Genomic DNA, 25,413 nt, shown 5'->3' with positions numbered 1-25,413 from the left:
AATTCATAACTTTTATTAAAAATACATATATCATAATAAAAATAAAAATAAATTATTAATCCTCCAGGCCCGCGGCGGTCCAAACCACGTGGGTCGCGGGCCTTGGCGGTTGGCCCATCTAGGCCCACCTTTTGTTGGGTTAAAAAAATTTCAACCCAACCCACTAAAATTGTGTGGCGGGCCGGGCCGACTCGGCGGACCTAACCCAAATTGACGGCTCTAGTTAAGAGTATGTTTTGATACTGTTATGACTCAAATTATGAGTGGAAAGAAAATTTCCGAACCATGTATGTTATGGCCCTGATGCGGTGGGTAATAATAACCGTTCTATGACCTCACCCCTTAGAATAATTACATATAGGGGACTGATCAGTTAGCCACGAATAATGAGGAATTTCACTGTCTGGCTAGTTATGTTCTAAAGTTATGTTATGTCATGATGATGTTCATGCTATGCTATGTTAAGACATGATATGAAATGTTTATGTAACGCCCCACTGTATCAAGACGGGTCTTTTCAGCGTGCTTATGTACTCACTCACACGCACACTGGAAAACTTCCCAGGGGGTCACCCATCCTATAATTGCCCCAAGTCAAGCACGCTTAACTTTGGAGTTCTTATGTGATGAGCTCCCGAAAAGAAGATGTTCATGCTATGCTATGTTAAGACATGATACGAAATGTTTATGTAACGCCCCACTATATCAAGACGGGTCTTTTCAACGTGCTTATGTCCTCACTCACACGCACCTTGGAAAACTTTCCAGGGGTCACCCATCCTATAATTGCCCCAAGTCAAACACGCTTAACTTTGGAGTTCTTATGTGACGAGCTCCCGAAAAGAAGATGCACCTTCTTGATATGAATAGTACATATGAAATCTTTTAAGCCCTCCTCAACCATGTAGTCCCATACCTACACAGTCTCAGAATCCCTCTCATTCCGGCACGGGATCGGTTCATTCATGTCTTCCTCCTCCTAGAAGCCTACCAGGAGCCGCTCATTGTCCGTGCAACCTCTTGGCACCGGCGATCACTCCCTGCCTCTTCAGCCCCTGGCGTCAGAGTTTACGCTTTGAATTATGCTATGAGTTTTTGAAATAATATATATATATATATATATATATATATATATATATTTTTTTTTTTTTGATATGATCGATCGGCCCCGACTTGCTGAGTGTTTCCCAAAACACTCACCCCTTACTTTTCCTCCCAGATGGTACCGAAGAACAATTAGAGAAGAAAGAACAAGACATGCTTTGGAGATGGTGATGAAGATAATTTTTGAGCTTTTATTCTTATTTTTAAGTTGTAAGACGTTTCCGTAAGTTTATTCCATTTTTAGGAATTTTAAGTTGTACAGAATATTTATTTTGGAATTTATTCATGAAATAGACTGGTTTTAGTTAAATTCTGTACTAAGAGCTTGGTTGTTTTTGAATTTTATTTGAAAGCAACGGCGATGTCACCCGACCCCGACGCGGGGCGTGACACTTTGTGTACCAATCTTGGGTGGTTTTCTTCTAGAAATTTGACGAAGAAAATCCCGGTGTCTATTTTCTGCAACTTAAAATGTTACACATTCCCATACACACTTCCACTTGGAACAAAGGGTACCAAAAAATTCCTATTAAATGGCTGATGCAACCAGCTCCTGGATGAATTTAGCGCGAAGGTTTTTTTCCTCGTACTTTTGTTCGTCCACTTCATTTGACAGTGCTTCGTTGGTGCTGCAAAAAAAAAAACCAACGTTTTCCATGTAAAATCCTGTCTCATTTAGTCATTTACATAGTTTGATATGCTGTGCTATTCTTGCGGCGAAGGGATTTTTTTTTTCTGTTTTCTAGCTATGAGATCACCAAACATAGCTATTCGAAGCCATTAACACTCACATGATTCAACAGGACGAGCTATTAGAATAAGCCAAACATTCTTGCACACAATGCAAGCTTGTGGTATCTTGTGAACATGCCTTCATGACGCGAAGTCCTATTTGAACAATGTTTACTTAAATCTACAGCACTCTTGCTTAGGTGTTGCACCGTGCACGTGTGTATGTGTACTTACAGGATCCAACTAATTTCAGTCATCCCACTCTTCAACTGCTACACAATTATAAACTACAGTACGCCTCTAATATTATCGGACATCTGTCATTAAGATAGGAGTTTATGGTGTATCATAAGCTTCATCCAAGTTTTATTTGTGATCTAGTGTTTCGGTTTTGCATAAGTTGAGGTCCGAAAAATACCTTGTCGCGTCACTTGTTGCAGCGATACAAGAGGGCGCATCCTTCTTGCTGCCTTTAAAGACTGACAAAGGCACATTGTAAAGAAATGGTGAAAGGAGTGGATCATGAGCAGGTTCACTCAAGCTAGTGGCTGAACTTGTACCAAGAAATGAACTTAGTTCTCGCAAGTCCTTCACTACATTTGGAGATACATTGCTCCAGAAACCAGATTTTAGGGATTTTTTCCGCCTCTGCGAAAGAAAAACAGGAGTACAGATCTCTTTAATTTAATTATTATATCTCAATTAATTTGCAAAATATAGCAACGGTATGTATATACCTTAATTGAATGCATATGCTGCACAGTGAAATGGCTGAGCGGATCTTTTCCCAAGTTCGCAGCACATATGGGACAAACCTGGAAAACAAAATTTCATTTAAGGACACAAAGTTCTTCGAGATAAGACGCATTAACGGCCACCATGCAATACTATCGATGGGTAGTTCATAAGCAATATCCTAGAAGAAAAATCAGCGGCCCTTTTAGTTTAGGGGCAACTGCTCCTGATCATCTCAAGTACAGTGCTAAGTAGTGCTTATCCTCGATCGGATGTTTCGTTTTGTGAGAATACCCGACGAGAACAAAGAAAAAACATCACTCCAAGTTCTGCAAATCCATACATTCATTTAGCTTTATACTCTGGTAGTAACTATGATGACGCTACTAATTGACAACCTTTACTTGTATTCAAGGATAGGGCCAGAAACAATTACAATAGTAGTTGTTAAAAAGGATAAGGATGGGAGAATAAATCAATAATGAAATTTATTTACCGCGTTTTTCAAGTCGAAACAATGCTCTTCTTGTAGATGGATACAAAGCACAGGAACTTCAATTTCCACATAACAGAAAGGGCAAGGAAACCAAGCTCTCACTTCACTTTCTGCTTCCTCTTCCACCGCCCCATGTTTACCTAGTCATAAATCCAACAATCATCATTACTTTTTCAAAATCTTAATGAATCTTTTAAGAGAACCATAGACGAACGATTGCGAGGTAAAATGCAGCCAAATTTCTTCCAGAACTCCTCATTCTAGCCGTAAGCCGGTGAGTCCACATACACACTGATCAGGGCCAAGCAATGACCTTCCCTCTCCTACCAAGAAACTTATCGAATTTCCTAGATGTGCCCATTTTTAAGCAAATGAATCACAGTAGAAATTGAATAAATGTAATCACACTTCTATGGAAGAACTCTTAGCAAGAAACATCATATTAACATCAAGAAAAAGGACCATTTCTGGAAGAAAAATGCGATCTCCCAGAAGAAATCAAGAATTACAACACAAACCATCATTTACTCACAATATCCTTCACCAGAAATGAGTAAAGAACAAACATAAAACCAGGATATGGAAACCCAAATGGGGAAAACTCAAGATTGATCAAGAAATCAAAGTTAATTAAACTAGTATATATACAAACCAAATAGACAGTAGTTAAGATTGATCAAGAAATCTAACTCAATCAAATAAAATAATGCAACAATTACCAGAGTAACTGAGTCTAGTAGGCTGGACATTAGCGATGTTCTTGGCTGAGTGAACTCTTGCAGCCCAGAAATCCACATCCATTTCTTTCACCTCACACTCAATCTTCTTTATTAAGATTACAAGTATTTTTTCACCACCGTAACAAAAGAATATAGAGGCAAGGGAATACAAAATAGAGCGATTTACACTGGTCCCTGAAAACGAAATTCAAGAAAAATTATTCATAAACAGAGTTTGGGATTCTGTGGGAGTGGATTCAGTGTAGGATCTTCTGGGAAGATTACAGGGACGTCGTACATATATATATATATATATATATATATATATATATATATATATATATAATAATAATAATAATAATAATAATAATAAGTTAGTTTTTGCCAAAAATAGTAAAATTCCGCAAAAAAAAATTAGCTAAAAAAGGAAAACAAACAAAACTTATTTTTATTTGTGTTCTATATACAACGAGATTTTTCATTCTTTTCATACATTATATTATATATATATATATATATATATATATACATACATACAAATATATAATTTATGAAGATAACTCATATAATTTACGAAAATTACATATTTTATAACGCTTTGTTTTGCTAAAAAATTTCACTTTTAAATGTAGATAAATAAATACTACAAATATAATAATAAAAAATTATAATTTTAAATTTGCTTAATTACTCTACACAAATTCAATAATTTTAGGAATACTTACATATTAAATAAATGCTTTAATATATATAGTTCGTAATAATTAATATATTTCTTTAACAATACAATAAAATTAGAATATTTAATAATTATTACATATAAAATGTACCATAAATGAAAAAATCACTTAGTTTCTTTTTAACATTTCAAAAGTCTTTAATTTTGGAGGTTGATTTTTTTTTATTAAAATACAAAGATTATATTTAAAAATATGAAAGTTTGAACACAAATAGAAATTGAACATTATTAACAGAAAATTTTTTAGTTTCCAATAATTATCATATTTTTGAAGGTGAAAATTTTAAAAAAATATATTAAAACGATTTTCCATAATCATAGCATATATAGAGCTACAAATTTTTAATTTGCTATAATAGAATACAAGATAATCTACCTATATAATATTAAAGATTTCAAACAAAGATTAAAAGAAAAAAAATTACAAAAAAAAAATATGCAATAGAAATAGATATACAAAAATTTATAGATTTATATAAATATAATATATTTTTCTATAATATAAATAGATTTATTTATGTAATTTCCATAATAAAAAAAGGAACAAAATAAGTGATGATATTTCAACCGGTCAATAAAATGATAAAATAAAAAAATAATGACAAAAATAGAATTATTTCCAATTTTGATTAGATCTCAATTATTATTGTATAAATAAACAAATATTAAACATCTAAATTGTGAAGAGTTTAACTTATTTAGATTTTCATGCAGAATTATCAATAAGTATACATAATCACAGTTCAATACATTTTTAGTTTGCAATATTTACCATATTTATAAAGGTTAAAATTTTAAAAGAAGATATTCAAAAAAATTCCATAATCATTGCATATATAAAGCTAGAAATATTCAATTTGCTATGATAAAATAAAAGATAATCTATATAGATATAATATCTATATCTATATCTATATTATATCTATATATATATATATATATATAAGCAGAGTTTTTGCCATTTTTGACAAAATTTCGCCAAAACTGTGTTTCTAAAAAAAAAAACTTTTTTCCAAAACAAAATATAAATTATGTTTTAATAAAATTGATACTTATACATAATATATTCAAACGTGTACATATATAGAAACTTTTGCCTAAAAATTAAATTGTCTAGGCCAAAAACGATAATAAAATTAATTTTATTAAAATTAAACTTATTAATTATATTCATGAAATGTATATAAATATATATACATACATATAATAAAATTTCGTAGATTTCTATGATTTTTCAATTATTATTATAAAACGATAATAAAAATAATTTTATAAAAAATTAAAATTATTAATTTTAATCATGACGTATATTAAATTAAATTTACGAAATTCAAAATACAAATCCCGCTTTAAATTAAAATTTAAAATCAAATACTTAATAATTGAAATTGACGAAATTCGTTTATTAAATTTGAAAAAACATTGACACAAACATTATGTAAAAACACTTGCACAATCCCAGGAAATTTGTATTACTTCCATTATTTTAGCTTTTCAAAATAATTAAAAATCTACCTTTAAGATTAAAAATTATAATGCGTGTGATATGTTTTGTACAATCACAAGATTTCAGTATTCCTAAAACACAATCACTTATTTCCAACACAAGATTATACATTCTAAAAATTAACAAACAAAATATTTAATAATTTGACTGACAAAATTCGAATGATTAAAGAGTGATTTAAAAATAATCATGTCTGTTGTTAAATACAATCAATTAATCAATTAATTTAACATTCTCATGATATAACTTTACGTGCATAAATCCAACTTTTAACATTCTAAAAATGTAAATATATATCCAAAAAATCCGATCAATGTTATATATATATGTATTTTATCATACATTTATGTGTGTGTGTATATATATATATATATAATATAATATAATATAACAAAAATATTAGATAAAAGATTTACATTTTACCAAATTCAGGTATTTTTCCATATTTGTAGCAATGTATGTATGTATGTATGTATGTATGTATGTATGTATGTATGTTTGTATGTATGTATGTATGTATGTATGTATGTATGTACGTGTGTGTCTATATATATATATATATATATATTATAGAGTTTTGTTATGCTACCCACCAACCGTGCCAACCTCTGTGCCCACCATGTGCAATAGTTGAGTGTTTTATGCATGGTGGGCACAGAGGTTGACATGGTTGGTGGGCAGCATAGCAAAACTGTATATTATAACCTAAAGATGTCCATATAAAATAAAAAATTGTCTAAAAAATACCCAGGATATTTTTGCCTCGGTATATTGATACATTTCCTATAACAAAATCTAGAATTGCCAAAAAAACAAATAAAAAATCCCATAACTTTGGGATTCAATCATATTATATTTGATTTCCAAATATACATCATATCAATTAAAGATAAAAAAATCAATCAATCTAATTCCATAATTAAATTTAAAATTCAAAACAAAGTCCATATATCTCAAATATCTCATAAATGTTAAATATACACATATTTGATCATATAGTATGTTTATATATATATATATATATATATATATATATATATATATATACGTAATATGTATGTATATATTTAAATATATGTATGTATATACAAAATATAACAGAATATTTAAAATTCAAATAAACCACCCCTTAAATATTGCATGCCATTAAATCAAAATAAAATCCATTTCACAAAATAAAATAAAATAAATAATAATAATAGTAATCAACATTTAAGATTAAAAAAAAAACAAAATACAACCGAATTTTTAAAATTCAAAATTAGAAATTCAAATAAATCACTGCTTAAAATTTGCATGCCATTAAATTTTTTAGAACTTAACATATATGTCAGCACAATGTCCATCGTGGATTTGAACACAATATATATATATATATATATATATATATATATATATATATATATATATATATATATATATATATATATATATATATTTTGTGCATTACTATAAAGTAATATTTCATTTCAAGAAAAAAAAAACAATGAATTTATTCTGAAATCCAAATGGCTCAATTGTTTAAATTTTATCTATGAACTCGATCCTTCAAATTGTTACTCGGAGCTGAAACTATGATTGATTCGTTGTTACGAACTATCTCCATATAAAAGCAAGAGAGATCCCACAATGGAATGTATAATATTTCATGATATTGAGGTATACTAATTTTTTTTAATTTGATATCCATCTATCTAAAAAATGTTAGTATAATTTATATTTTTCTCAATTTTACAAGGGGCACGCATACATACAACTATAGAATAACGTTGAGAAATTGAAGTCAATACTAAAAAAAGGTAATTTTTATGCTTTCAAAAATATGATTGTTGCACAAAATATATTGAATACAAGACCACGTCAAACAAATATAAATATAATTTTTTCAATTAAACAAATGTGTGAAATTTTTTATGATAGTTTTCCATCAAAGATGTTTGAACAAGAACTTTAGAGAATTGACGAATGCAGATGTCATTGACAAAACTAATTTTTTTGGTAAGTCTTTTTCGTGTTTTATTTATGTATACATCAAATATTTTGTGTAATTGGCATGATTTTTGTTAATGGATCTTAACATTGTTCGTATTTTTATCATATTTTTTCTAGATATCATTTGCGTAATGATTTCAAAAGACTGTCTTCAAAACAGAGAAATCAATGGACGTCACATGAAACTTATTGATTTTGTCATTGAATATTTAGAGTATAGTCCCTTTTTCTAATCTTTCTCATTCTATTTGTGTAGGTAAATTTTTTTATATATAGATTTACTAAAATACTTTTATTATTTGTTAGGTAATTTTTTGTAAAAAAAAAATTATAAAATAAAACTATTATTTGGCAGGTCAACCCGATGCCTATCTCAATAAGAATATTAATCTTAGCCTAAAAATAATATTTTTACTTTAATCAAAACAAATATATTTATCTCACAAAATTGATTCATAAGATTGTCTTATAAAAGTTTTTATTACATTATATCAATAACTATAACTAATTTATGCAAATACTTATATTTATTAATTATAATAATTAATTACATAAAATAAAATTCCGTGCATTGCACGGGTGAGACACTAGTACTAATATAAATTGAGGTTCATATATATTGCTCTTCTGACACATACAATTGAACAAATTATTATCCGACACGTGGCAGGTAGTCCAAAAATTATTTAAGTTTGGCCGCCTCTTGCAAATAATTCACAAAACAAAATTCTATACACAAGTATTTTACACGAAGATTCACGGTATAATTCTAGGAGATAAATCTTTTATACGAATTGGTCGATGCTATCCCACCCGGATGGGAAGCAACGGCCCGGATGCCAGCATCGACCCTTCGCTTTTATACATGTGATCAATTAAAAATTAATTATTAATTATATCTAAATAATAATTTTATTTCAAATATAGATCGTATTGACCGTGCCATGAATCTACGAAAGACTTAATGTATTAGTCAAAGCTGATGGAATTATAAAATAATTGTATATATAGTGATACAATATTTAAAATTTTATATAATTTTCGATCAAAATTTTTTTTTTATAGAATTTATTTACTTATGCTTTTGGTTGATTAATAATTAATTAATTAATTAATTCTAATAGAATAATTTGTAATTTCTACTAATTGACAATTTTGCCCGTTCATCCACTTGTAAGCAAGTTCATCCCCCTTTCTCGGTTTCTGCCCTTCATCTCATTCTCACTCTTTTACTACCGTTCATTTTCTTCCATTTATTTATTATTATTCTCTCTCCTGAGAACGGTTGAGTAGATGCTACCCATAGGGTGGTGTTCTGCGGGTGACGTGGCGGCTCATGATTGGTTAAAATCAGTGGGCCCCACGTGGAACCCATTAATTTTGACCAATAATGAGGTTACACATCACCCGCATGGTAGTGCGCTGCGGGCTCATATTTATTTATTTTTTTATGGTGATGCCATGATGGCTTCATGGGCAGCAATGAACATACACGGTATATTAAGTTGCGGTTTAATTAAATGTCGGAAAAAAAAATTATCAAAAGTCTACAACTGACGATAGTAAGGAAAATTATTGATTTTTTTTTGAAAGAAAGATGCATTCATAACTTCAAAAACATACCACCATCCAGTACAACATTACACAAAAAGATCGGGATAGCTTTGAAAGAAATTTTAATTCCTTGATATTTTCGATCTTAATTATTAAATAATATTTGATTTTTCTTTCTAGACAAGTTAAAATATTTGGCAAATATTATGTGTATATTTCGAATATCTTATGAAATATATTTGTCATGATCAATTATATCTTGATAAGGGAGTTAATAGATATATTAAGTATTCGATATTATCAAGATATGATTTGCTAGATTTGATAGAGTTTTATTCCACTTAAACATGTTTCCTTATTCATGTAGGACTCTATCTAAGGAAACCTTCAAGACTTGGTTGCTAATCTATAAAGGGAGGTTTTCACGCACAAGAAAGAAAACGCTTCAGACGTATAATTCTCAGAGCTACAATCAAAGAATTCTGGTTGAAGAATTGAAGATTCTGAAGCAAAGTTTTGCAGCATTCGTTGTTGCTTGTCCTTGTGTTGCCGTTAGTGTTGAAGACATCAGAGACAACACTATGGGAACTGTGTTGTTGAAGATTTTTTTGTGTCTCTTCAATTTAGGCTACGGGAGTTGCATCTATTTATTTTGTACTCTGATTTTATAGGATGCAAGTTTGATTTTTCAACTTGTTGAGGAATTTAGGATTTATTGATTTTTCGTAAAATCACTAGTATTGCTTTGTAAGACTGATCTTACATTTTCTAGTGATATTTAGCGCTAAGGCACCCGCACAAGTTTTTATACTCGTGCAAAATTACTTACTTGTGTTTTATTTATGCTTTAAATTTCCGCTGCACTGTGTTGTTGTTAGTGTTACAACACCAAGTACAACACTACATGTTTTCACATAACAAACCACGTACAACGTTTATTTCACGTGGCATCAGAGTCACCACTTGACTTTACTATATGAGTTCCTGGTTTTTGTTACAATTTTGTTATGGATACTCCGTACACGAATGTTGCAATTCCTCCACCTATCTTGGATGAAACAAATTATGGCCCATGGAAACTGAAGATGAGCATATATATACAATCAATTGATTCCAAGGCTTGACAACGTGTGTTTGATGGTTGGTCACCACCAATGAGAGATGATGATATTCCTGGACCCAAACCAAGAGCACAATGGACAGACGATGAGATCAACTCATCTAATTATAATGCAAAATCCATTAATGCTATTTTTAATTCTGTGGATATAAATATGTTTAATCTAATTAGTACTTGTACTTGTGCTAGGGATACTTGGGAGAAACTTCAAATGCACTGTGAAGGCTCGACAAGTGTTAAGAAGACAAGGATGCGTCTCCTAACATCAAAATTTGAGAAATTGAGAATGGATGAAAGTGAGACCATCATGGAATACAATATTAGATTGAAGAGTCTTGCTAATGAAACATCTGTCCTTGGTGATCCTATTTCGAACGATAGACTTGTGTCCAAAGTACTGTGCTCTCTCCAGAAAAAGGTTTCACACCAAAGTTTGTGCTATAGATGAATCTAAAGATATATCTATAATGGGCTTGGATGAATTAATAAGTTCTCTACGCACATATGAGATGTATATGGAAGTAGAAGATGATCACAAAGGTAAGTCTATCGTTTTTCAAGTGTCTAATGATACTTACAATGATTTTTCTGAATTGAAGCAGGAAGTGAGCAGATCTGATCTCGAAGATGGTTCTATTGCCTTAATCTCAAAAAAATTTACTGATTACCTCAAGGTGATGAAAGAAAAGAAGAAAATTGAGAAAATTAAACAACCTTTGAAATTTCCAAGTTTACCTACTTCGGAGAAGCCTCAGAAACCAACTACTACTCGAGGACCACGTCAAAGGTATGAAGTAAAAATCAGTCCTCAAGTAAGAGTTTTGATAATGTTCAATGCAGGAAATGTAAAGGATATGGACATTATGTGTATGAATGTGCTAATCGACTTTGAAAAGGTATGAATGCTTCCTTGAGTGATGAAGATTATGAGGAAGACCAGGAAATGACTGAACAGGTAGATATTATTTCTTTTACTACTTTGCTGGAAGGTAAGAAAAAATTTCAGATTAATCCACTCGATGTTGGCTCCGGTGTTGCAACACCTGGGCGTAACACAGTTCAAAAATCTGTTTGTTTTTTTGCTTCTAACTTTGATATTTCCAGTGATCATGAAGAACCAATAGTTGAAGCATATACTCTGGAAGGTATACAGAAACTCTATGAGGAGTTGTACTGTGATTGGATCAAGAGAAATCAGTTGAACACAACTCTCTCCAAAGAGAATACTGAATTGAAATCTGTTGTGGCTAGGCTGGAGGTTCTCATGAGAAAGAAAGATCTGAAATTAGGGTTGCTAAATTCAGAACTTGAAAGAGAAAAAACAACTATTTCTAGATTTAATTTCAGTACAAGCAAACTTGATTCTCTTCTGACTATGGGCAAAAATGATAAGTTTGGACTTGGTTTTAAAGATAGTGTGTTTGAAATTGGTGAATATTCTAAATCACCAGTGTTTGTGAAGTAAGGTAGCAGTAACACTTCTAACCAACCTTCAGTGGCTTCCCAAGGTAAGAAACCTATACCGGAGAAGATTTTTTCTGTCCCAAAGCCAAAACAATAGAAGCGTCCTTTTGTGTGTCATTACTGTCTCAAACCTGGTCACATCAGACCATTTTGTCGTAAGCTTAAGAATGACTATATTTTGTGGGAATCTAAGCAGGTTTTGCCTCCCGTGTTGCACAACACCAAGCGTAACACTGGAAAGAAAGGAGGACCTACTGTGAAAAAAGTTTGGGTACAAAAGTCTGATGTTAAAAGTTTTATTATTTATACTTCCTTGAAAGCTAACACTGCAGGAAATTGGTACTTTGATAGTGGAAGCTCTCGGCACATGACAGGTTTGAAAGATCATCTCACGGACTACATTGAACAAAATGGTGGTAGAGTGACCTATGAAGGTGGTGCAAAAGGAAGAATTGTTGGCAAAGGAACACTCAATGTAGAAGGGTTTCCAAAACTTCATAATGTGTTGCACGTTGAAGGACTTAATGCGAATTTAATTTCAATTAGTCAACTGTGTGATGATGACTTGCATGTGAAGTTTGATAAAAATAATTGTGAAATTTTTTATAATGCTAATCGATGTGTTATGACAAGTACAAGATCAGTTGATAATTGCCACCAACTAGGTGAGGAATTGGCTTGTAGACACTCAAAGATTGATAAGTTTAGTCTATGGCACCAAAAGCTTGGACACGTGAATTTCAAGACTTTAAAAACTTAAATAAGTTTGAAGCCTTCAGAGGACTTCCAAATTTAAAGTCTGGTGTTCCATACATTTGTGGTGCATACCAAAAAGGTAAGCAAACTCGTGTTTCGCACCCCGTGTTACAACACTGCGGAACAACACGGTGTCTTGAACTTTTACACATGGATTTGATGGGTCCAATGGAAGTTGAAAGTTATGGAGGTAAAAAGTATTCTTTGGTATGTGTTGATGATTTTTCTCATTTTACATGGGTGAGATTTCTTAGAGAAAAATTAGACACTTTTGATATTTTTAAGAAGTTATTTACCAAGATTACTAACCTACATATTTTGACATTAGCAAGGATCAGAACTGATCATGGAAAGGAATTTGAGAACTCATTTTTTTCTTCTTTGTGTGATAAGAAGGACATTTCACAAAAGTTCTCCGCTCCAAAAACTCCTCAACAGAACGGAATTTCCTAAAGAAAGAATAGGACGTTGCAGAAGATGGCTAGGATGATGATGAGCTCAAAAAATATCTCAAAGAGATTTTGGGCAGAAGCATTAAACACATCTTGTCATATTTCCAATCGTGTTTATTTGAGAAGTGGTTCTTCGATGACTTCATATGAAATCATCATGGGAAAGAGGCCAAACCACAATTATTTTCATATTTTTGGTTGTGTGTGCTATGTTTTGAATGATAGAAATCACCTAGCAAAATTTGATTCCAAGAGTGATAAGTGTTTGTTCCTTGGTTATTCTACTAATAGTCGTGCATATAGGATGCCTTAGGACCAGAACAATTATGGAATCTATTAATGTTGTTTTTTATGATGGTGCAGAACTCAAAGAAAATACTTCTGAAGATGATATTGAAGGCTTGCTGGAAATTCCTCTCGAAGAACACAATGTTGTCTCTGATGTTACAACACCAAACACAACACTGGTTCCTCCAAAAACTATTCATGAAGAAAATTCTCAAAATGATGAGGAAACTGAGGTAATTACTGAAAAGGACATTCCAAGAAAGATACAGAAGAATCATCCATCATTATAGATTATTGAAGATGTTCATGGAACTAGACAAACTCGAGCTAAGGACAAAGTGGACTACCGCAAGATGGTTGGGTTAGTATGCATGAGTTCCGTGTACTCACATGTAATGAATTATTGTTTTGTCTCAAATATTGAACCTAAGAGTGTCAATGATGCTTTGAATGATGAATTTTGGGTAAATGCCACGCATGAGGAACTTGAGCAATTTGTCCAAAATGATGTATGGTTTTTAGTTCCACCTCCTGATCATGGTAATGTCATTGGTACAAAATGGATTTTCAAAAATAAAACCAATTAATCAGGGAACATCATTAGGAACAAAGTAAGGTTGGTTGCTCAAGGGTATACGCAGGTTGAGGGGGTTGATTTTGATGAGACCTTCGCTCCTGTTGCCCGCATTGAGTCAGTCTGACTATTGCTAGCTATTGCATGTCATATGGGTATAAAACTTTATCAAATGGATGTAAAAAGTGCGTTTTTTAATAGTATTTTAAATGAGAAAGTGTATGTGAAGCAACCCAAAGGCTTTGAGGATCCACACTACTTGGATCATGTTTACAAGTTGAAGAAAATACTTTATGGCTTGAAGCAAGCTCCACGAGCTTGGTATGGTAGGTTGACCGAGTACTTGCTCGAAATTGGCTTCAAACGAGGTGAGGTTGACAAAACTCTATTTATTCAAAAGGCCAAAGGTGAAATTCTTATTTGTCAAGTTTATGTGGATGTCATTATCTTTGGTGCTTCTTCTCAAAAGCATGTTGATAGTTTTGTTGAATTCATGTCTTCTACTTTTGAAAGAGCATGGTATGAGAATTAACTTTCTTTCTTGGATTGCAAGTTAAGAAATTGAGTGATGGTATTTTTCTTTGTCAAAGTAAGTATGCAAAGAATTTGGTAAAAATTTTTTGCAAAGAGAATGTAAAGAACATGAAAACTCCTATGGGCTCAAGTGAGAAATTAGGAAAAGACAGTGTTGCGGCTGGTGTTGACAACACCATGTATCGCAGCTTGATAGGGAGTCTTTTGTATTTGACTGCTAGTCGTCCTGATATTATGTTCAGTGTATGTTTATGTGCTAGGTACCAATCTGATCCAAAGTTAACCCATTTAAAAGTTGTTATGAAAATTTTTAAATATGTTTCGGGTACATTGGATTTGGAATTGTGGTATACGAGGGAAACCAATACTAATCTTGTAGGTTTTAGTGATGCTGATTGGGCGGGTGATGTTAATGATAGAAAAAGCACTACGGGTGGGTGTTTTTATCTTGAAAATAATTTGGTTTCATGATATAGTCGTAAGCAAAATTGTGTGTCACTTTCGACTGCTGAATCTGAATATGTGGCAGCCGGAAGTTGTTCACAACTTCTTTGGATGAACCAAATGATTGAATATTATGGTTTTAAGAGTGAACCCCCCCCCCCCCACCCCAATTGTTTATTGTGATAATTCGAGTGTTATTGATATATCAAAGAATCCAGTTCAACACTCACACACAAAATACATTGACATTCGTCATATCTTTATTCGAGATTTGGTAGAAAAATGTATGATTCAAATGGATTTTGTTGAAACCAATAACCAATTGGCAGATATTTTTACTAAATCATTAGATTTTGAGAGATTCTCAACCCTTCGGAGGTCTCTTAGCATGTGTGCATTATAATATTTTGTATGTGTTGTCTTCGGTGTTATAACACCACCGACAACACTGTTGTTTTTTTTTTAATGCATGTTTAGGATTTTAGGCATTCTGCATTCACTCTGTTATGTGTAGTGTTTAAATCTCTGTTACAGTGATTCAATTGATGCCAAGTTTTTCTGCAAAATTTTTAAATCACACTGACCCTATTGCTTTTGAACTCTGACTGAACCACTAAGTAGTTGATGGATGTACGTGTATTCCACGTTCTTGTCCCATGTGAAATGTGGTTTTGCAAATTCAGTGTTCAGTTTTTTATCAAGTTTGTTGACCAATGTCATAAATACAAACTTTATAAAAAATCGAAAGAAAATGAAAAAAGCTATCTAATTGAGTCTAATGAAGACTATTCTTTTAGTGTGCATGCTACCACCTCTGGAAATTTTCTATAATCAAGGGTAATCAAGTGTACAAGTTTCAAATACTTTTGAAAAACTTTGGTGTTGTTGATGATGTTGTCAACACGAGAGGCAACACTATACTTGTGAACATATCATATGCTTGCTTGTGATTGCATTTTTTATTTTTTGTTACACTATGTGTAGGCATAAAATAGTTCATGCATATGCATTTTTGTTTCTAGGGCTCTGTTTTTTGGGTAAGACTCCAAATAGACAAAATTCGATGAATTACTCTATTTACTAAAAATTAAATTTTTGTGATTGATTTTTTGTTTCAGTGGAGTTAAGCTTATGTGGAGTTAAATTTTGGAAAATTTGGGCTGAAATATTTATCTCGGATTATTGCCTTATTTATGTGATTTTATCTCTTAATCTTGGTTTTTAAATTCTGGCCGTTAGGAAAGTTACCGTTAGTAACTTGGAGAGATATGGGTTTAGGGTAATTATGAGTTTGTTAGAGGGAATATATTACCGTTTGTGATATGGAATATATATTTGTTTCCTTTGTTATCGGGCCTTAATCTTCTTCTTGAAATTCCCTAAACCCCGATTGAGTTCTTCGCAAACCCTCTCTCTCTCTCTCTCTCTCTCTCTCTCTCTCTCTCTCTCTCTCTCTCTCTCTCTCTCTCTCTCTCTCTCTCTCCAATCTTAGTTTTCAATGGCAGTCTTTGATCTCCAAGACAGTCGAAGTGAGATGGGTCATACAGAACCCAATGTTGCCGCCGGTGTTGCAACACCGGAAGCACCTCCATCCTCGTCTTCTTTGCCGATTGTTCCAGTTCCCGTGGAACCCGTACCACTTGCTACAATCATGCTTAGTAAACCTGGAACGAGATCGATGTGGAGAATTTTCCCAATTTTGATGTTCTGAACCGTGTTCATCCTCCTCCACCGATAGTCTGCAGATCAAAAAGGCAAGCAGGGTATGATCTCGACTTTAACCATTCAAGCATTTCCATGGCTGAAGAAGATCGCAGTTCGGGTGACGATTCTGATGATGCAGATTTTTAGGTCGTGGCCCGCAAGAAACCCTCATCTTCATCTGCCTCCATTCCTATTGTTGAATCTGCTTCTGAGAGCAGTGACTCGAGTTCTTATGATGTTCCCCCTCCTACTCAAACCAAGAAAGCAGATGGTGAACCATCCAATCCTACGGAGACTCCGCTTTCTGATGAAGATATCACTCTGGCACAAATTCTGAAGAGTCTCAAGCAAGGAAAGTCTGCCTCTTCTGTTCCCACTGCTCATCACTCCGATGATGAACCTGATGCTGAGATGATGTGGAATTTGCCGAGGGCAAAGCACATCAAGATGCGGATATTTTTCCTTTCTCCTCCTCATCTACTGACTTTGCTGCAAGTTCATCTGACAAAAGTGCCAATATTGAAGATGAAGAAGAATCTGATGAGGTTTCCAGCATGGATGCTGATGAAGAGCCTATAGAGCAAGAGGCTGTTTCTGCTGGTGAAGCCAGTGTTGCTGTTGGTGTTGTCAACACCACAGACAACACTGTTGTTGATGGATATGATTTTGAAGTTGCTCACTCTCTCCAATTTTACTCTGGTGATTCTGCTGCTGTATGGCCACTCTATGTACACAGAGGGATGCGGGATGAAAAGAACATCGATGTGGAGTCCTACATCAGGTATAATTTGATTGACTTTTTTAAAGCTTAGGAAGCTTTACTCTACAGTTTTTGCTGTGATACCCTATTGTAAGAGGGTTATTCTGGAATTCTACGCCAATCTAACTTCAAGCACTGAAGATCCAGATTTGGCGAAGTATGGTTTGGTTTATCTTCGGGGTAGGCTGTTTGAGTTCACTCCAGCCGTGATCAATTCCATTTACTCAACCCCTGAAGTGGATGAAGGACACCACCCGGATATTCATGAAGTTATTTCAGTCCTCACTGGCGGTATGATCAAGCAGTTCACTGATCATTTTTCTTCAGTCAGGCTTACTTCCTTCTATTTGGTGCTTCACAAGACTGCTGTGAGGAATTGGACGCCTTCATGAAACTCCACCGTGGTAACAAGGCCACAGGCGTTTATCCTTTATGCCATAGGGACTGGGAGTCCTTTCAATTTTGGGAAGTTGGTATTCAAGACGGTGCTCCAGTTTGCTGATGGAGGACTTAAGTCTACCAAACTGTCATTCCCATCTTTGATTTATGGTATTTTGGAATCTCAAGGGTTTATCCGCAACATCACTGAAGAGTTAACTGATCAACCAGAGATTTTGAAGATTGTAGCTGGGTTACTCAAGGGAAATCGTGTAATTGATTTGCCATGGACTTCCACTTCTACCCATGCTGCTGCAGTTGCTGATGTTGCACCCGGTGTTGCCAACACGGGTGACAACACTGAAGAAACAGTGCCTACTCCTACTCCTACTACTTTGGAATTTACCACTGCTACCATTCAGCTCCTGATGACACCTGCTGAGGAGAAGATTGCTCAAGCACATGAAGATATTGCCTTCTATAGCACGGTGTTAGCTGATTGTCGCAGAAAACTTGGCATTTCAGGACAAACATGGGGAGATAGTGCACAAGAAGATGAAGCTAGTCCATCTAGGACTAAAAATGATGAGGAGGAAGCTACTGATCAAGAGGGATCACATAGTGATCATTTTTAGTTTTTGCTTCTTTCCTTAATTTTTGCTTCGTTGTTTAGTTTCGTTCCTTTTGTTTAATATAACTGTTTTTGTTTGCTCTAGTTATGTGCTATATTGTTCTAATCTATCCTAACTAGATTCACACCTTCTAATCCTCTTATGCTTCGTTATATGAATTATAGAATCCCTAAGTCATGGTTCGTGTTATCCTTGGTGTTACCAACACGAGGGACAACACTTCAGGGGAAGACTTACAATTCATGGGGAGAAGGATTTTTAAACTCAGGGGGAGTTTATGTTTCATTCTTACTTGTGCTTTGTTTTGTCAAAAAAGCAAAAAAGATGAGATTGAAAGGAATTTTAATTCCTTGATATTTTTTATCTTAATTATTAAATATTATTTGATTTTACTTTCTAGACAAGTTAAATATTTGGCAAATATTATGTGTATATTTAGAATATCTTATGAAATATATTTGTCATGATCAATTATATCTTGATAAGGGAGTTAATAGATATATTAAGTATTCGATATTATCAAGATATGATTTGCTAAATTTGATAGAGTTTTATTCCTACTTAAACATGTTTTCTTATTCGTGTAGGACTCTATCTAAGGAAATCTTTAAGACTTGGATGCTAATCTATAAAGGGAGGTTTTCACGCACAAGAAAGAAAATGCTTCAGATGTATAATTCTCAGAGCTACAATCGAATAATTCTGGTTGAAGAATTGAAGATTCTGAAGCAAGGTTTTGCAATCTTCGTTGTTGTTTGTCCCCGTGTTGCCGTTAGTGTTGAAGACAATAGAGACAACACTATGAGAACTGTGTTGTTGAAGATCTTTTTGTGTCTCTTCAATTTAGGCTACGGGAGTTGCATCTATTTATTTTGTACTATGATTTTATAGGATGCAAGTTTGATTTCTCAATTTGTTGAGGAATTTAGGATTTATTGATTTTTCGTAAAATCATTAGTATTGCTTTGTAAGACTAATCTTACGTTTTCTAGCGATATTTAGCCCTAAGACACCCGCACGAGTTTTTATACTCGTGCAAAATTATTTACTTGTGTTTTATTTACGCTTTAAATTTTCGCTGCACTATGTTGTTGTTAGTGTTACAACACCAAGTACAACACTGTCTGTTTTCACATAACAAAACACGGACAACGTTTATTTCAAGCTTCATCCCAAACCAAACTTTGATGTATAAATAACACATGTTTAGCTATTAGATGAGCCACAGAGTTTGCTGAACGAGGGTTAAATTGTATAATAGATCGAGGATGAGAACGTCGGATCTCATGAATGTGATGAAGAACATGAGCCTCAGGTGCACAAGGAAATCTGAAAGATAAAGCTTGGACAACTAAGAGTGAATCCGTCTCCAAAACCTAGTCATGAAAAATATACTTTTGAGCTGCTAAACACCCCTCGAGAACGACGTAAGCCTCAGTGATATGCGGTGCAAATCTACCATGCAATATATATTGATAATTATTAAACACAAAAACTTTAATCAGACAGTCAAATGTAATTTTGTGAGAAGAATCTCCCATTTGACTCGACTCATGTAAAATATTTTTTTATGTCAAAAATATTAATTTTCATTATAGATATGTGTCGATCGACTTGTCATACATATATAAATCAGTAATACCATCTCACAAAAAAGACCTATGAAGATTTAAAATCAATAATTTATTATTATTTTATCACGCCCCGGGCATAGGCCCATGCCTGCGCGACTGCACACAATGACCCCCTATAACAACTACTTTGTATTCATTCTTGCTTTACAAAAATGATTAACCCAAGTTGCTATAGAAGTTTATTATAGCTCATTTTAAAGTCATTTTAAACAATTTATTTTTTTCATGTAGAACAGGGGTCTCACATATATACCCATTTAAATAACAACCGTGGTATCAATAAGTGAGATGATTAAAGATATACTAGTGTAATAAATTTCTTTTTATAAAATTTTGATTTAGTTAAAATATTGATGATTACAATAATTAGACACGTAGAAAGGAGAAAAAACCAAAAAAACAAAGGGGGCAAAAACAAAACAAAACAAAAACAAAAACAAAAGGCAAAGAGGACGACGATGGGACTCCCAAAAATTAAAGAAATGCCAAAGCATTTCAAAGATTGAAATCCTACTCACACAAAGTAACGGTGAATATATCAATGAAAGTTTACACCAATCTTCCGTACATCATCATCATCATTATTATTGTTTTTCACAATTATGTGTTGGGATTAATTAAATCGAATTTGCTCATATGACTATTTTTATTCCATATGAATTTAACTGTATCCGAATTTGGAAAATAAACTAATAATTGACGTATTTTGTACATAAATAATCACAAAAACTCAAGGAGAGATAATCTCATGATCAATATCATGAGACAAAATTCTGACCAAATGTAACTCATGAAAAAATATTGTTTTTTATATTAAAAGTATTATTTTTAATTACATATATAAATCGGGTTAACTCATATACCAAATATAGATCCGTGAGACCGTGTCTAGTCACTGAAGACTTACTCTTAAAGAATCATGATAAATTTACTTTAACAATATTCAAAAGTTTTCCATAAAATGGATTTTGGTAGCTTCGATCCCAACCTCATCAAATTTGGTACCCAAATATATAAATCGATCAACTTATTTTTACTTTCTGTCCAAGGTCAAGGGAAATAGCATGGACTCAATCGAAATCACTTTGGAAAAATTTTGATATCTAAATAATATTTAAAAATTAAATGCAGTTCCACCGGAAATATTTTCAATTGTATTGAGTTTTATTTTGATTTGAGTAATAAACGTAACATATATATTTACCTGATTACCATTTTAACCCTGCATCCTTATTACACTACTTTAATTTGTGAGCTTAACATAAGGCTAGCAGGTAATTTGATTACAAAGATACAATAAAATGCAGTTAACTCTCTAATAATAGGTAATTTTATTACTGGTGTATCTGTCGTTAGAACAGTCCCATAAGAGATCAAGAATCTCCCATTGGACAGTTCGGTTAGGGCTGGAAGAATCCCTAAAAAGTTTCGACTCATCATCAATCTCATTCCATTCCTAACCAAAGAATATCCGACCATCATTTTTCCCAACTCGAATTTTTCCCTTTCCGATCATTGTCAGGAGAGGGATCAAGCAAATAATCTCCACTCGATGGGATTCACGTCTTGACCCGAATTATAAATATATTATATTAATAATATTATTTTTATTATATTTTTTGGTTTAAAATATTTTAGACATTTTTCTACCTCCGAAACGTTCTCATTTTGTAAAACCTCGACCGGGTATTTCTCTGCCGAACAATATCTCTTGACCAGTTTGATTTTATTAAACTAATCAGTAATTTAGATATACTAATAAGAACCACGTGCCTCACACGTGAACAACGTATTAGATATAATATAAAATAAAAATAAATATATTTAAATTTATTCACATTTACAATAAAGTAAAATTAATAATGATTATAATTCCATGTAATGATCTATTTGTTCTATTTTTTTTAGATGTACTACATTTCTATTAGTTTTTTAGAGTCTTATGCTTGAATATTAAATTTATTTCGATAAATGAAGATTATTTTTTGACATTTACTTTTTAATAATTATATTTGACTTATTTAATCTACTTATCTGTAAAAGTATGAATAGAAGGAAAAAAAATTCATTAGAAAAATATCATTTTTTTGAAACATAAATGCATAGACATTTGATGAAAAGTTAGTATCAAAAAGTAAGTGAGACTTGTAGGCCTGGATCCGAAACCTCTACTTGGCCTTGTTGGGTAGGATATATCAAAAACCATTAAGTGGGCTTTTTTGGGACGACAACTGGGCCCATTGGAACTGACCGCTCTACCAGGCCCAAGAAAATGGAGGTATATCCACTCTTGACCCGCATGAGGATAAATTGTGTAAAGAAAAAAAAAAAAAAACCCATTATTAGAAAAAAAAGAAGTAAAATAAGACAATGATAATTATTGATTGAAGATAGTATATCCTTTGGCTATGAATAATTCTTTTATATATATTTTCTAATCTTTGTTAGGGGTCTTATGTTTGAATTTTAAATTTATTTATGTAAACATGGCTTACGTTTTGAAATTTTTTTTCAATAATTATCTTTTACTTATTTATATTGATGAATTTAATTTTTATATTTATTATAAAATTATAAATGGTGGGCAATATATTACCAAAAAATATGAAAGATTTTTATTAATTGTATGGGCATTGTATAGAAAAAATAGAGTAAAATTTAGGGGATATTGAATTTATGAAAATCAATATTGAGAAACAAATATTAAAAGTAAATTTATTGATATAAATAAGTCATTTATAATTATTTATTGAATAGGGCATAACCTTTAGCTACTATTAGAAATATAATACATCTCAAAATTATTGTGTGTAAAATTATTGGTCATTAATTAATAAACTAATAAGGACAAATTTTTGGTTATTTTTACTTTAAATATTTGTGTAATTAGTAGTCAATGACCCTTTATTTTTTTTCACCTATCAAAAAGTAAAATAAAACAATGATAATTATCGATGGAAGAGAGCATAAAATTTAGCTATGAATAAATCTTATTGATTTTCTAATATTTTTTAAGGGTCTAATGTTTAAATTTTAAATTTATTTAGGTAAATATGGCGTGATTTTATTAGTATATTGACTCAAAATATTAAATGGCCAAATGAAAAATCATATCATAAGATATAATTGTAACAATTAGTATTTACATAAAATAATATATGAAATTAGTGTTCATAATTAACAAATAACATAATAATTAAAATTGTTAAGCTGCTAATTTTTTATGTCATACTAATTTATTACTTTATCTTTAATTTAAATTTTCTAACTTTTATTTAACATATATAATATTTTTGTAATTATTTATTAAATTATAATATGATTCATTTAACATAGAAATAATAAACAAAAATAACTTAACGTACTATGATTTTAAACTTATTATATACTATCACTTCATCGATCATTTTCTATAGTCTGAGTCTTAAATACTTAAATAATATTTAATATTTTGATTATTAATTTATCACTCCATTTATTTGCACTGAAAACCTTCAAAATTATATCAAATTACATTTTCATAATAAATGCTATATTTTTGTTATAGTTAAAAAATATTTTTAAAAATAATTATCAATTAATCTACTATATTAGTAATATGATATATATGATAATAAACAATCTTATTTTGCAAAAGCTTTTGCTTTTGATGAAAATCTAATGACATATTAACAAATATAACTAAACTCACTACAACTATCATCATCATCAAAATAAATAAATTATTATTATGATAAGTAATGAAAATAACAAAATACTAAATCCACTTACTTTTATTATCATTATTTATTACTTCAAATTATTCTTTTAATTAAAATTTTTAAAACTGTGTAGGTATCTTATGAGACAGTATCACAAACATTCATTCGTAAAATGGTTCGACCCGATCGATATATAGATGAAAAATAATATTTCGACATAAAAGTCATATTTTTCATGGATCGAGTCGAACAGGAGATCTATCTCACAAAACTAACTCGTGAGACAGTTTATATTAGATATAATATAAAATAAAAATAATTTTAAATATACTCATATTTATAATATGAATAAAATAAGTAATAATCAAATAATCTATTTGTTTTATTTGTTTGAGATGTATTATTTTTTTAATAGTAACTGAAGATCTGATGTTTGGATTTTAAGTTTTTTCGATAAATATGAATCACGTTTTAAGCTTTACTCTTCAATAATTATCATCGAATTATTTATATTAATGGATTTAAATTTTTTATATTTATTTTTATTGTTTAAAAAAAATTCAATATTTTTGGCACTTAATGACATGTTGATTTACGTCACTACAAATTGTGCTTCATTTTTAAACTATCATTTATTTTATATAAAAATATAAATGGTGGGCAATATAAATATAAAAAATTTCATGGGCATTGGATAGAAAAAATAGTGTAAAATTTAGGGGATATTGAATGTGTGAAAATCAATATTGAGAAACAAATATTAAAAGTAAATTTATTAATATAAATAAGTAATTGATAATTATTGATTAAAGAGAAAATAACCTTTAGCTACTATTAAAAATATAATATATCTCAAAATTATTGTGTAAAATTATTGATCATTAATTAATAATCTAATTAGGACAAATTTTTTCGGTTATTTTTACTTTAAATATTTGTGTCATTATTAGTCAATGACCTTTTATTTTTTTTCACCAATCAAAAAGTACAATATTTTACAATATAAAAAATTGTGACTAAATATTGTGTGTGAAATTTTATATTATATAATATACATAGTCTATCAATAATTAATTTTGAGATGATATTTGAATATAAATGAAAAATTAAATACACATTCATTACTTATGATGCAATAAATCACTCCTTAAAGTTTGACTAAAATTTTAATCTCTTTTTTGCCCATGTTTTTTACCTCAATTTTCCATAATTTTTCATACATATTTTTTGATTCATACAGAATTTGAAGGCAAAGTTATAAATTCACAATAAAAAAATTTTGCCCATCATTCATACTTTTATAGTAAAAATAGATTTTTTTCCCTTGTTTTTTACCTCAATTTTCCATAATTTTCCATACATATTTTTTGATCCATACACAATTTGAGTGCAAA

At 31.3% G+C, this 25,413-nt stretch overlaps 1 protein-coding gene across 1 annotated transcript; it reads right to left on the bottom strand.

Moving 5' to 3' along the window:
• Positions 1-1,483: 1,483 nt before the first annotated feature.
• Positions 1,484-4,054, bottom strand: LOC140867092 (protein DEHYDRATION-INDUCED 19 homolog 5-like). The gene is made up of 5 exons (XM_073272169.1): positions 3,787-4,054; positions 3,068-3,207; positions 2,574-2,651; positions 2,255-2,484; positions 1,484-1,733 (listed from the first exon to the last, which is right to left on the bottom strand). The coding sequence occupies exons 1-5, from the start codon at positions 3,866-3,868 to the stop codon at positions 1,634-1,636; spliced, it is 630 nt and encodes a 209-aa protein (XP_073128270.1). The 5' UTR covers positions 3,869-4,054; the 3' UTR covers positions 1,484-1,633.
• Between the last annotated feature and the right edge of the window lie 21,359 nt (positions 4,055-25,413).

This window comes from Henckelia pumila, chromosome 4 (genome assembly GCF_033568475.1).
Source record: "Henckelia pumila isolate YLH828 chromosome 4, ASM3356847v2, whole genome shotgun sequence".
NCBI classification, from domain to species: domain Eukaryota; kingdom Viridiplantae; phylum Streptophyta; class Magnoliopsida; order Lamiales; family Gesneriaceae; genus Henckelia; species Henckelia pumila.
Note: the sequence above shows the minus strand (reverse complement) of the source record. Positions and strands in the feature narration are given on the sequence as shown.